Source organism: Chelmon rostratus, chromosome 5 (assembly GCF_017976325.1).
Source record: "Chelmon rostratus isolate fCheRos1 chromosome 5, fCheRos1.pri, whole genome shotgun sequence".
Classification (NCBI taxonomy): domain Eukaryota; kingdom Metazoa; phylum Chordata; class Actinopteri; order Chaetodontiformes; family Chaetodontidae; genus Chelmon; species Chelmon rostratus.
The window spans coordinates 17,175,650-17,189,925 of record NC_055662.1 but is presented as its reverse complement, the minus strand read 5'-3'; the positions used below and the strand labels follow the sequence as shown (position 1 = coordinate 17,189,925).

At 42.9% G+C, this 14,276-nt stretch overlaps 1 protein-coding gene across 1 annotated transcript in view; it reads left to right on the top strand.

Moving 5' to 3' along the window:
• Positions 1–333: 333 nt before the first annotated feature.
• The window catches only part of ghra (growth hormone receptor a), a 30,047-nt gene continuing 16,104 nt past the window's right edge, over positions 334–14,276 (top strand). The window contains exons 1-2 of the mRNA XM_041936290.1: positions 334–569; positions 10,149–10,282. Of these exons, the coding sequence (XP_041792224.1) occupies positions 10,153–10,282 (130 nt within the window). The 5' untranslated portion in view covers positions 334–569; positions 10,149–10,152. The remainder of the gene's footprint in view (positions 570–10,148; positions 10,283–14,276) is intronic.

Here is a 14,276-nt window from a genome sequence, read left to right as displayed (position 1 = left end):
TATCAGACTCATTGGTTTAAAATATGCTGTTAAGAAAATGTTTTAGCTGTACTGTGGGGCTACTCTCCTATAATAAATAGTCTAATTAAATGATTATTTGCTACCTCATAAAACTTTCTCTTACCAGAAAGCGCAGCAGCTCCTTACTAGGAGGTTTTATTTTGGAGGTCTGGCCCGGCAGTCTTTCTCTCTGGCTGTCGTCTCTATGGCCGTAATGGAGTAGATTGGACTGTTGGCGGATGAGGGCGCTTCACCGCCATTTGAAACACACACATACTGGCTCTGCCCGAGCTACTGACTGTGTGTAGCCCTGAGAGTGAGCTGGAGGATGAACTGAGCTGCAGATAAGACCAAAATCTTCTACAGCAAAGCCGAACGAGACCCGATTTCAATGATCGGGTGATGCGAGAGATCCCGATCGGGGAGATCCTTCTGGGCCGGGCGGGCTGAAGTGAAGAAGCAGGACTTTTCTCTGCCCGTCGGTGCTCACGCTGGCCATCAGATGACCAAGTTGTGAAAAGTCGATCTGCGCTGTCCTTGCAGTTTTCCACCTCGAGACTTCGCATTAAGTAAGTGCGATTGTGCTCTTTAAAGCGTGCAGTGCATCTTTTTTTTGTCTTCATCCATGTCTCCAAAACTCCACGTTTTGGGCGACTTGCGCACAACTCGGGAAACTTTGCTGAAATTTCAGTACATTTTTTTAAACATTGCATGTTGCTCATTGCAAATTGCTTCTGGCCAAATTATAAACACTTAGCATGATAAGGCTACTGCTTGATATAATGCGCTTTACATGAAAACCGCACAAATTTGGGGTTGTCTTAAATTCCGCTGCAACTTGGTGTTGCCAAAGCAGTTGGACGCCCGGGAGCAGGGATGAGGTGACGGACATGGTCGCTCTTGACGGATGTAGCCTCGTCACCTGGTAAGTTATCTCATGGGGAGTTTGATTTGGTGCTCTCCGCTGCGTGTTATGCAGCATATTGACAAATACCAAATCCTGAGGGAGGAATAGAAACATCTGATTGGAGTGAGATGGAAACGTTGGTTCATTTGAACGTGCATCAGTCGTTTAAATGATAGAGGAGACTGCTGAACCCGGAATGCTCTAAAGTATCCGACAGTGTTGCGTTCACTGTTGACACAGCCTCATGTATTGATCTGTGCATGAAATCAGTTTGTCAGTTGGGCCCATAACCATAATATGATTTTCTTTTTGACTGTTTTAATCTATTAATCCACAAACGAGCAGTGGCAGAGTTCCAGATGAGGCTTTCAAACTACTCGTTTGGTTTCATCAACAATCCAAAACCTGAAATGAATTTAACTTATAGGAATATGAAACATCGGAAAGCAGCAGTTTTCTCTTTCTTTTTCCTATTTTTTTCTGGGAGGGACTGGGACCAGCTAATGTTTACGACTCTTACTGGACAAATGACCAACGATGGCAAATATATGTTTAAAAAATGTGAGCTTCTCCAGTCAGCTCCTGCTCTCAGTTTGTTTGCTCTTCATCAGTGATCTGCAGACTGTTGTACAGGAGAGCACCTTTGCTCCTCTGCTGTTTATTAGAAAGCTCGCCACTGTGGCGAGGTGCAGTGTGCACACTTGGTCACTATAGAAGGCACACGCTATATTGGGGTAATTTCCTCCTTGAGAAAAATGTTTTACTGCACGGTTGAGTCTCATATATTGAGTTGTGATTTGCTTTGTTAACTTGACAACAGGGTTTTCCTCACAGTCTCCCTCTGTAATGGCGTCAGATCGTTCTTTTTTCATCTAAATCGTATCACATGGCTGTATGAAATACTGCACGTTCATTTCATCCACTGCATGTGTGTGATATCATCCAAACCCTTCTTTAAGACTGGTTAGTTTGCTAATTCTCACCTGAATATAGCTGAACCATGTTTAATGGGGTTGGTGGTCCAACCTCTGCTCAGTAAGTACTAATGCAGAAAAAAAGCCTGATGAAGGATACAACTAATGGCAGCTATTATAGCATCCAGCAGGTCGCTCAAGTAAGAGATGTTTTAATAGACGGGGCGAGGAGTTTTTAAGAGATGTTATTTCCATCGGTTTCTGTCTCAGTGCTCGCCACACTCCCACATACAACATTAAACACAGCTGTAATGTTCTATACACATTGACAGCTCAGCAGCACTCTGGAAACCATTAGATTTTACCCACATCTATGTGCCCTTGGTCTTCAGCATTCAGGTACATGCTGCACATCTATACTTAGCCCTCTAAAACAACAAGTGGGTTGATAAACACTTTTTTTTATTCTTTTAAATAGGATTGAACTCTGCAACCTTAAGCACTGAATGTATACCCTTCAAAATGTGATAAATCATTAAAACCAAAATCCAGATTATCCAAACCCGCTCAATTCTGATTAGACTTAATTGTTTCTGAAATGACCAACCAGTTATTTTACCGATGTCAAGCAGCTGCAACAGATGAAAAATTTGGATTCGGGAGCAATATTTTACTTTACAGCTTTGGTTTTAACATATTAGACAAAGTGCTGCATGCCCGTGCGTGCACGCACACCGCGTGGAATGCTGCAAAGCAGAGATTTTCCACCAAGATCAATTTTCAGATCTGTGCAGCACACACTTTCTCTGTTTCTGCTGGACTCCGTCTCTTGCTTTGCACTCTTTACCTTTCTCATTCCCGCTCCGATACACACACTTGATTTTGTACATACAGTACACACATGCACGCGCGTGCACACACAGGCACCCACTCGTTCTTTCACTCGCCTCCCCCCTACACACACACACACACACACACACACACACACACACACACAGACTAGAGCTGGGTTTGCAGATGTGTGTCCTGATCTGCTTCCAGCACAGGCTCTTCTCATGCCAGTGTGCTGACTCTGAGTTTTCCACTCTCTCTTATGAAATAAGAGTAGGAGACATACAGCCATCCAATAGCCAGATCTGACTGCCCAAGAGCACAGACATGCACACAGGTTAAAAATGCATCCTGTGCCTGCATGTATACCCTCTTTACAAATGCATGCACACACACATGCACAGAGCCTGACCACTGGTTAATGAATTCATGTAAATACTTCCAACAGTTGAAGGCCCATTAGGAGCGCCTGGTTGAGCTGCAGTTTTTGGGCCCCACCTCTTGTCTGAGGGGCTCTGCCACTGTGGACTCTTCCTCACCGGTGGCTGCTGTAACATGCAGGCTCATGTTGAAGTCTGTGCTGTGTTTACTTACATTTTGTTTATTTTAAAGAAAGAAGCTGCAGGTGAAGGGGAGGGTTGTGGGCAGAAAATCTATTTGCATGATTCTTGTGTAATTATTGTGAGACCCACCAGTGGACCTTGGACAACTTTGTGTATGTGCACTCACAAACATGACTGTTTTGAAATGATCATGTTGAAATATAATAATTTTTACCACAATATTAGTTGTCATACGGTCATGAAGTATAACCTTATCTTGTTGAGATGGAGTGATAAACAATGCTCCATGAAATTAATAAAGTTAATAGTAACATAACTGTTTGCATTTTTGGACTACTTTAATTCCTCAAACTCTTTTATTTCATTTTAAACCAATCAGGGAAATCAGTGTGGCTGTATGAGCTTTGTTTCCACCAGGCTGCCTCCAAACACCTGACTTTTTCAGAGCACTCAGCCCGTTTTATGTGGCCATTTTCAAGTAAAATTACAGAGTCCAGCTTGTCAAAAGTGCTGCACTTAGCAATGCCACTTTTCCCAAATGGACAGTGACATCAGAGGAGGTAGCAGTTTGAAGCCGCGTTATGTAAGAAAGCACAATGGCTGGACATTATGTTGGTAAGTTTTGTGTGTTTTCCTGCGGGAGTGTTAAGATGGCTGCACCACTGGCTAGCTAACCTTAGCACATTTTGTGCAAAGCCTTTGTTCATCTTTGCAGTTTTACAGCCATTGAAGAGTCACACTCATGCTTTATTCATATGGTCTTTCTTCCATAATTATAGTTGATTGCCTTTGGTTGGAATTTTTCTGGCTTGAAAAATGAGAGCTTGAATAGCGAGTGATTTTATAATGTTGGCCTGGTGGTAATTCATTGACTGGTACCAAAGTAATCAGAGAGGTCACACTAAATTGATTCTTCATTTAATTCTCTTATAGCCCTCAATCAGCCCAATGAGACAAGCACTTTGAGCTTGGCACATCCGTGTATGTGCAGTTATACATAGACTGCAATGAATGAGAGAGAGGGACTAAAGAAAAGACTAAAAAACATGGGGAAGAGTGGATAGAGAAGTGGCGAGGTGGCACTAATGGGAGGTATTACAGTCACACTGCATTCAAAGATTCAAGAAGTCCCTTTAGAGTTCAGATGCTGCATTTACAACCCCACCATCACTCCGTCCTCACTTCAGAGGCCCCAACTAACTGGAAAAGCCATGAGAAATGTAGTGGAACAAAGCTGAGTAAAAAGTATGAACAGCCGTGTGTCTATAGGGAATCAGGTGTTGGGTTCAGAACATTCCATCGCAGTTTCGTGCCAGTGCAGGCGACCTTCTCACCACACACCTGTCACCTGAAAGATTAGATTCACTGATTTTTTTTTTTTTTTGATAGAGCTCATATATTGCTTGCTAATCCTTTTTGACATATACTCATTTGAAAACAGCACAGAGACAATATTTTTAATGTCTGACCTCATCAGTTTCATTGATTTTTGTAAATATCTGCTTATTCTGAATTTGATGCAGCAACACGTTTCAAACAAGTTGGGACAGGAGCAACAAAAGACTGGGAAAGATGTGGAATGCTCCAAAAACACCTGTTTGGATCATTCCACAGGTAAACAGGTCGATTGGTAACAGGTGATAGTATCATGATTGGGTATGAAAGGAGCATCCTGGAAAGGCTCAGTCGTTCACAAGCAAGGATGGAGCGAGGTTCACCACTTTGTGAACACATGATTGTATGAAGGATGTTACTACATGGGCTCAGGAACACTTTGTAACATCATTGTCGGCAAACACAGCTTGCTGCAAATGACAGTGTTCTGTTTTTATGATATATCCATTTTACACAGTGCCCCAACTTTTTTGGAATTACACATGCCTGAGCATGCCGGGGTTCCATGTTTCAAGGCCTTTCAGATACGCTTGGCAATAGCAGTGACCTTGCGTGTCACACACATACGAGATGGGTCTAGTAACATCTTGACTCATGACTCTGAATGAGTCATGGCTGAATGAAATCAATGAATCCTCGTGCTACACTTGCATGTACAGTATATGAATGGTTCGTTTGCAAAAATAGATATCAGCGTTCTGATTTATTTTCTTAAATCGTGTTTTTTTCTACTCTGCAGTTAATATCAATCCAACTGCGGTTGGTGTATTGATTTTAAGAATGGTATGTATCCGTTTTTGCAAATGATCTTATGCATAAGCAGCAGAGACACATCATCAACTCATGCTATCCATCTAAAATGCATCAAAACAAAAAATAAGCTTTGACCATAGCTCATATGCTTTTTGAAAAATGGTGTTAAAAATGAATAATGCTGTCTCCCACTTGTTCGCTTGTTTTAGACATGGCTTGAAGCAGACTGAAGCACCTCTCTCACACACTCTGTCCATTTTACACTTCATTTCCTCTGGACCTTGAGCACTTGACTCCACTCAATCACCACGACGGTCTGATATCACCACAATGTTGACAGAGACAAAAAGCAACAAAGAAAGATAAGGTGTGAAGGCTGATGTTAATTGTCCTAACCCTAAGACTCAGCAAAACACCCCTGTCTTCTCTCTTAACGAGAGCATGTGTGTGTGTGGACCTGTTTAACATGAGTGTCTCACACAGATTGAGGTCGACAACTCATTGCGGGTTGTGAATGTAGAGAGAGTCCATCACAACATGCGGTCATAATCCCATTTAAGGCCGACCTCGTTTTTCATATTTTGAGAATTGTGCATATACGCTTGTCCATGGATGTAATTATATAATCCTGTTAATGAATATATGATGTCAGTGGCAACTTTCTACCTCAAACTAAGTATCTGCACAGGTTTTTCAAGATGTCAATAACCATGGTGATATATTTATAGATTACTATATATGTTAATCTCAGATATTTACATTGCAGCACAATAGGAGTAAGAAGAGAAGCAATAGTGTCATAAACCACAACACTGATGTGCAAACTGTAAACAGCTCGGTGCATCCAAGTTTTCATGCTAGTTGTTCTTCTTCACTGCCATTACTGGCACGTTGCTACACTTCCTGGAATACCATGAAATTGCAGGACTGTGTATGGCGTCGCTTGCGTGCGTGAATATTGGTCTTCGTGCACGAAGCAAATGTAGCAGGAACCCACTCGTTAAAGCGTTGCTCCATAGTGCTACAACTGCTCCATGATGTCATCACAAAATCTGTATAATTGTATGTTTAGAGAAACAAGTAATGTTGTTATAGATAATCATGAAATACTGGACTAGCCCAATCCTGTCTCTTTGTTCAACAAATGCATCCAGGCTCTGGATAATTTATCACCAAGATCCAAAATCGAGCACCTCTGCTGTTTGTTATGATACTGTGATACGAAGAAAACTCCCGAAGACTCATCTATACTTAAAATGCATCCATTATGTATCCAATACAAAACAAGAGGATCCAAACATTCCTGTACTTCAGCACTGAATCTTAACTTTGAAGAAACATGTGCTGTTTTTTTGCCCATGAACATTTACGCCATGGTTGTCAAACTCTTCTGTCATGCCCCATCAACCAATAACAAAACTGCATTTTTACTCTCAAAGGAGCTGAATGTCTCCCACCATATTTACAGTGAACTCAGGAGTAAGATAAGATGTGTTGCCTTAATGAGCATCATTTCTTTTCTTCCCTATCAGAGTAGAATAAATCTTGCAAACATGAGAGCACACTTGCTTCATAAATCAGATTTCTCTAGCTCTCCACATTTCCCCCCAGGGTCGTGTGCACCCCACCCCCTGCAATGACCCCACATGCCAGCTTGAGAACCACCGCCCGAGCAAGTTTAGATATGTATGTATTCAGCACTGAATCTGTAAAGTATGTGTGTCAGAATGACCACACCTCACAAAACTGAACATTTACCTCTCTGCCCGCAGTCTTTCTGCTCTGCGTTTGGAGAAACCTCCAGCTAAACTCGAGCTTGCAACATCGCTCTGCTTGTGTCCATGCTTTTCTCCTGCAGCTACAAAAGGGACTAACACAGAGATTATGTGACCTCTCACCCCCTAACCTTTCTTTTTCTTTGGCTGCACCCTTACACCATCACCCCATCTAGTCCAAACCTCCCCCTCCCTCACTTGTCAGCTCCTTTTGAACAAACACAGATGATTAATAGAGATTTGAGGAAACATGGGAGAGGCATGGTGCTGGCAGTGGGGTGCCAAGTCAAGATGTTGCATGCATGTGTGTGTGCGTTTAAGGCCAGAGGTACTGGAGGAAGGTTGACCACAGAGGCCTTAAATGTTTACCAAGGGACCCCAGGAGGCCTGGGCTGAGCCTCCCTCTTTTCTGATTGGCTTAGGCAGCCTTCCTGCGAGTCTAAGAGCCAGTAGTTGGCTGAGAGGAGGACATGAATGGGGGAGAAACATGCATAAGATGGAGATGAAGCTCAAGCCTTGTCAGGGCTTTCACAGAGGCTTTCACATGTGAGAGGGGGAGGCTAGCGTTAGGGTTAACATGTTGGAGTGCTGGGGGGCTGTTTGGCCCTCGCCTATGGTACTTTGGTTCCACAGCTGATTGAAGAATGTTAGACTCTGAAGGAAAAGAAGAGCAAACAGCTTAAATCCTCCCAGAGTCATAAAACTTGTTTGAAAGTGCTCATCAGAGGCCTCTTAAGTTCACTTTGATGATCCTTTTAATGATTTTAGAATGACAGACCATCAAAAGTGAAGGGAGACTGAGACAGAGAGGGTCTGAGAGGATCCGAGGACAAACTTGGGCAAGATGTCAAATGCAGAAAATGAGCAATAATTGAATGTAAATGAGGCATATTAGTCAGGCCAGATGAGCCTGCTGCTTGACAGCTCTCTGCCAAAAATCTTTGCATTGTTTAACTTGGTCTTATATGGCCCCTGACAGGGAAGGTTTTGGTATGTGCGTGTGTTTGTGCAGTTGCTGCACTTTAAAAAGATTGTTTTTTCTTATCTGCAGTAAATCTAATCTGCAGTAAATGGATGGCTGGCGTTCATGCTGTATATAGGTGCCAGTGTTTGATATGTGCTGTTATACAAACACACATGAACTTTCCCCAGGCATTTTCTTACCACTAGGTCTTGCGATGCTCGATCCAAACTCGTCAGTCTTGAAAACGTGCCTGAGGTGGCCACATGGTAGCTCAGGAGTTGTCACAAATGCTGGGAAGCAATCTTTTGGCTCACTATTTCTCGGCACGGAGCCCAACCCTCTTTTCCCGTAAAACATACGGGACAATTTGACATGCTGTATAGCTCACTGTGGTTCTGAACAGTTTGAAGATCCCCTGTCCGCAGACTCCACCAGAACTGGGGAAAATACTGGCAGCGTTGCCCTCAGAAACATAGCCTCCGCATTTGGGGTTGCTGGCAGCACAGCAAGGTTGTGGAGACACAGCTGTAAATAGCCAAGGGTGCGGACAGAAAGCTGGGCCTATATTTAGAGGCTGGACTTGCCTGGTAGAACATGTCGGCCAACACCAGCTTATTGAACAGGAAGTTGCTTTTTCTATAATGCACATTATATAGTGTTAAAAAAAAAAACTTATTTTAAGATTGTAGGTATAGTAGAAAGGCCTGGATGAGAGAGATGGTCAGCACATTTCTGTGTTAAAGGGTTTAGTTGGGAAATTCTGCTTTTTAGAAGGGGAGTCAAGCTCAGGGGAAATGTTGCTGTGTTGGGGTGGTGCAAATTTTGCTAAGAAGTCTTTTTAGATTCTAAAAGATTAGTGTGCATGAGGTGTAGCTCTTAGTGATTAACGTACAGATCAGCCAAAGGGAGCCTGCTCGTCCTCTCAGCTCTATGGAGCATTTTAGCATTTTGATTTGATTCTACAACCTGCAACTTTATTGGTTCATCGCTCTCATCCACCTCATTTTCAGATGCGGCCGGCAGCTGTTTTGGCAGCTTTTTTTCCAGAGTGTGTACACTACCCATGTGTACACTGCCCAGCACCAAAAGGTAGACAAAGGCAGGGACTACCAGCTGGTGAACACGGTGGAGTATTTAGCAGCTAAAGAGCCACAGATTTCCCTCAAGAGTTGGTAAAGACCAAAACGGATCTAAAAGGAGAGTGAGACATGACTTGACTCCAAATGAAGGCTAATTTGATAATGTGTTAATAATGTGTTTACAGCTTGTTTCTGCTGCCCCCAGATGGCCAAAATAATCAGTCAATGCCAGTTTAAATGCACAGTGTGTCATTTCTGCCACTAGGGGTCTCTCAGTCAAACAATAACACAATATGGAGTTTGATGACATCATGGAGTAGCATGGGATCATGGGAGTTGATTTCGCTGCTAAACAACCACCATTACCGATGAAAATTAATAATTGTGCTCCATCAAGAGCGAGCAATACAAACAGTAGTAAACAACAGGGCGGCCAGCTAGCTAGTTCACCGACTTCCTTCCTCACTCTCTGACGAATCATCTGGTGTTTCCCAGGAAGTTATGCCAACTTCCAATGACGCCAATGACAGGTGACCAAATGTATGAATGCGTCTGTGTATGTTTCAAATGACTCTTCCTGCTCTCAGCTTTAAACCTGCAGATGATATATATCTGTATAAAATCATGGTCAATGACAACATAATTTCAAATGGGTGTAAACTCATATATACACATAAAAATATGCTTCATACATTCAACTTACAAGTGTTGTAGCAGCAACCTGGCATGATAATTAACTATGGCCCGTTGCGAGTCAGGTTTCACGTGCAACAGCTGAAGAGCCATGGCATCCACATTTTGTGCTCACAGGCCAGAGAGAAAGAAAGAGAGAAAGAGCGAGGGAGGCAGAGAGGAGTGAGGGAAGGAGGGTTTTTCACATGGGCATGTCATCATGGAGGCCAGCTGATAATTATATTCACTGTGTCTCTTTCCCCTCTCTCATTCTCCCCACTGCCTCTCTCCCCAGCATCATGGCGGCCTCGTCCTCATCCTCCTCCTCCTCCTCCAACCTCCTGCTCCTTCTTCTAATTTCATCCCTGGATTGGCTGTCCACCCCAGGATTTGCATTTCTGATGGCCCGGGACCACATGACATCATCAGGTAGGTCGCCTGTGTTTTGCATTGCTTTGTGTCAGGACAAATGAGCAGGAGAAATAGATTGATGTGAGACAAATTATTCCTCAGGCAGTTTATCAATCTGTCTACAGTACATGGAGCTCATCAAACATTAACTAATGTGATTCAGGTTCTGTGCACATCATGCTGTTGACACTTGTTATCACGTCTTATGTCAGACATCAGTTGCAGAATGCTGTGTTTGCTCAGATGCATGTGGAAATGTTCACTGTTGAGCAAACGCCACACTTTACTGGTTTGGCTCGTCAAACAGGCTGGTGATCAATAGAGCTCGGGTAAATATATGGTTGGGGCTTCTTTGTCAAAGTCCAGGGACAGGACGATGCAGAATGTTCAGCCATCTTATCCTGCTGTCGCTGAACCATTTGAAATAATTAGGTGAAAGAATGCTGCGGCTGAGAAAGCAGGCCAAACTTTAATTTTGGTATAATTCATCATTCTAGGTCCTTAAAGAAATGGGTGGCCCAGAGAGGAACTTTAAAATCAACCAGGCTGTCTTTTCCCGCATAATCCACAATTGATGCTCAGAACTCACAGTCGCAAAATTGGTTAAAAATGATGATTTGGCAACTTCCTCTAATGGCTGAGGCCACTGCAGCTGGAATTAGGTGAAAGAGCGCAGCCCCTTAGCCAAAAGGCTCTTGTTTATTGAAAGTCTACCTATGCTAGAACAGCGTATGATTTAGAGATATCCTCACAGCCAAGATACAGCAACTCCCGGGAGCAAATGAGTCCTGCTGTTGACTTTGTCAAAACGTGTCTCTAAACTTTTTGTAAAGAAACTGCAGCTGTCTGCTGTGTCAGCATTCCTGCCTTTTACATTGTGAGGGATTCTTCTTCTGGAAGCTGGATAGGCAACCATTTTCTGGAAAAAAGAAAACTTTGTTGTTCATGGGCCTGGTTTTCATATGTGAATCGACTCTTGTTCAAAATACTGAATGTGTACACTTGTGCACACCCTGATGTGATCTTTCCTCCAGTTTAATTTGTGGAATATCAGGCTATGGATGTTTTGTCCTGGTTGAGACATTTTGGTGAGGATTACAGTGCAAAACAAATCAATAAAAATAATTTGCATCTAATCCATATGCCCTTGGAACATTGTTTACATAAAATATCACATAAAATAGTGCTGCAGTCATTTATATATTATTTGATAGGCATAAAATCAACGAGTACTGTGATAATTGATAATTTGTCAAGTAACAGTATTAAACACATCAACATATTGAATTTGTTGATTAGTTAGATGTTGCTCTAAATTTTTTAAAAATTCTTTCTGTCATTTTCTTTTGTGATTGCTGGCGAAGCTTCACTCTCTTCCAGTTAAAGGGAAGTCAAATGTGCATGAAATTAATGGCACTGAAAACATTTGGCAGCACAATGAAAAGCCGTCCTTGAATGTGCATTTTGACGAGCCACTGTCTTGCCAGTGTATTCTTAGGTGCATCTGCTCATTGAGCCAGACGGCTTTAGACAGAGACCTGAGAAACCATCTCCGCCTGTCTGGCTGCTGCAGCACCTGTTGGCAAGAATGGAAAGTACGTGTGTTACCTGTAGAAGCACGGGGGAAATTTTGGCTGTGTGATCTGCACTCTGATCGCCCCTGTCCAAGTGGTACCTGCACATGTAGTCAGCACATGTAAATGATTTCTCAGTGCCCTCCTTTTGTTTGTGCAGTTACGGAAAGCTGTTACAGGATTTAAATGCCATTTCATCTATTTATACTACTAACGGCACTGGAAAATATTTTTCCTTTATTTTTTGTGCTACTTAAACTTTCACAATGCATTTAATGTGACATTTAATGCAGATTTTTCAGGTTTGGGGGTTTAACCTTAGAAGTGTGTGAATTTGTGCAAACTGACTATGTTAGACTACATATAATAATGTGACGTCTTTTATTAGTGCGTGTTTGAATGGAACAGCTGGAAATATTACCACTGGCATCCACTGGAGAATGCCAACTCATCTCATCTTCCTTTGTCAAGCCAAGGCCAAGTGCACACCCTTCTTCTTTCCTGTTTTTTTGAGGGGGCTTTCTCTTGTTTTGGTCAGCATGGTCCACTGCGCACTCTGCCGCTTTCTAAAACGCTCTGATCAGGGAATAATCAGTCAAAGCTTCACCAGCTATTAGCTGGTTAAATCGAGTTTTGAGGAGAATGAAGGATTCGGTGGGCGGACGTGGCACAGAAGTTTGAGAACATTGGTTCAATTTCCACGCGCTGTAAACATATTTTTTCTGTCTGCTCGGCTGTTTTTTAGCGTTGAAGTTCATTTTGGCTTTTCCAAGCAAAAAATAAGTCTTGTGCCAGTGCTGCTACCAAAGTGGCAAAAATGTTTTATTTCGCGGATTATTTGTGAATCAGCCCAGCATGTTTTCTTTTAGAGAGCCTTTTGGCCTAAAGTATATCAGCGCGAACACATTCAAGCATTCCCATTTGGATTAAGCAGTCGTGGTTTACGGCCATGTTGGCATTCTGATTAGAAATTCATTACCATAATTGTTTGGCCATGTGTCATAAATTATTGGTTATTGCTTTGCCTTCCAGTCCTGGTTTTGTTGCAGCATGTGTTGGGGAGAGGTGAGGAAGCAGTTGGGCTAAGGTAAGTGGTTTTGTTGTTAGGTTTGATGTAGCTCAGTGAGAATCCCTCCTCAGAATCAGAGTGTACTGAATATACAGCCACAGACGTGTGATAGCATGTGAAAACAGGAACATCTCCATCACTTACATGATGTGTTCAGTTAGTCAGTTGTAGGCTGATATCAACACACCGGATTTTATTCCTATGATGCCACGTTACATCAAAAGCAGCGTAGAACAGATGTGTTTTACACCATCTAACAGTTGTCTGCAGTGTACTGTGAATTTATTCGAAAACTGCACAAGGTTTTGAGCTCTATGTCTTTGCCCTCAGGCTTTTTGACTTTGTATTTGGCCACAAGCTGTAGCAAATGTCTTTATCTCTGGTTCTTTATATTACCTTTCTGATAAGCTCTCAGACAAACCGCTGATAGGCTGGTGAGGTCAAACCATCAGACATCCTGACAGGACCACCTCCTTCGGCCGTTAAAACGGTCTACACTGCAGAAATCTAGCCCTGGTCTTCCTCAACAATCGTTAAAACCACTGTAAACACAAAGCAGCCACTGATAGCATGAGCAAACACACGCGGCCTGTGCCTTTCTCAAGATTACCGCTGTATAAACTCAAATCCTGACACCTGCTTTCTGCTTCGGGGTTTGCACTTAAAACGTCTATATTTGACCTTTTACTGTCCACTCTTTCACTCAGACACATCTAATAGGCTGCAGAAATCATTCAGTCTTGCTGAGTAGGTGAGTAAACATTGTGCTTTTGGGGTTGCTTAAAGCCGTTTTGTTGTTCCGCGTGGGGACCTAATAGAGCTCTCCTGAAATTCTGCGGGTTTTCTGTTTCTGCAGCATTTTTATGTCTGTTGTAGAGCCGGCCGCATAACAAGCCTAGAGTAGACATTTGGAGATGCTCCTATATATTTAAAGGCTAACCAGAGTGATTACAGCCAGTGGTAGTCATTTGTCTCGATCTGTCCTCGCACACATACACACTCTCTTTTTCTCTCCCCCAACATTTCCTGAGCCTGTGTGCCTCATGAGGACTCGCTCCTCGGGCCCGTAGATTGATCCTGCTGAGTGAGGCTGTGTTCTTGGCCACAGAGGTGGTAACCGGTGTAGTGCAGAGGTTTGGTTTCCATCTGGCAGCTACATCTGCCTCAAAGACAAGCAGTGGGAGTGTTTGCTCTGAGCGGCGAAGTTGGGGCCTTGTGTGGGCTACAGTGTGGTGTCTAAAGTTAAACACAAAGCTGGGAACATCAGAAGCAGGAGTGAGAAATGCATACTGTAGATAGGGCGGAGGGAGGATGCTCGGTAATGGAAAGATAGCTGCGAAGAAGGTCCAAAGGCGACATTCACGCGTGA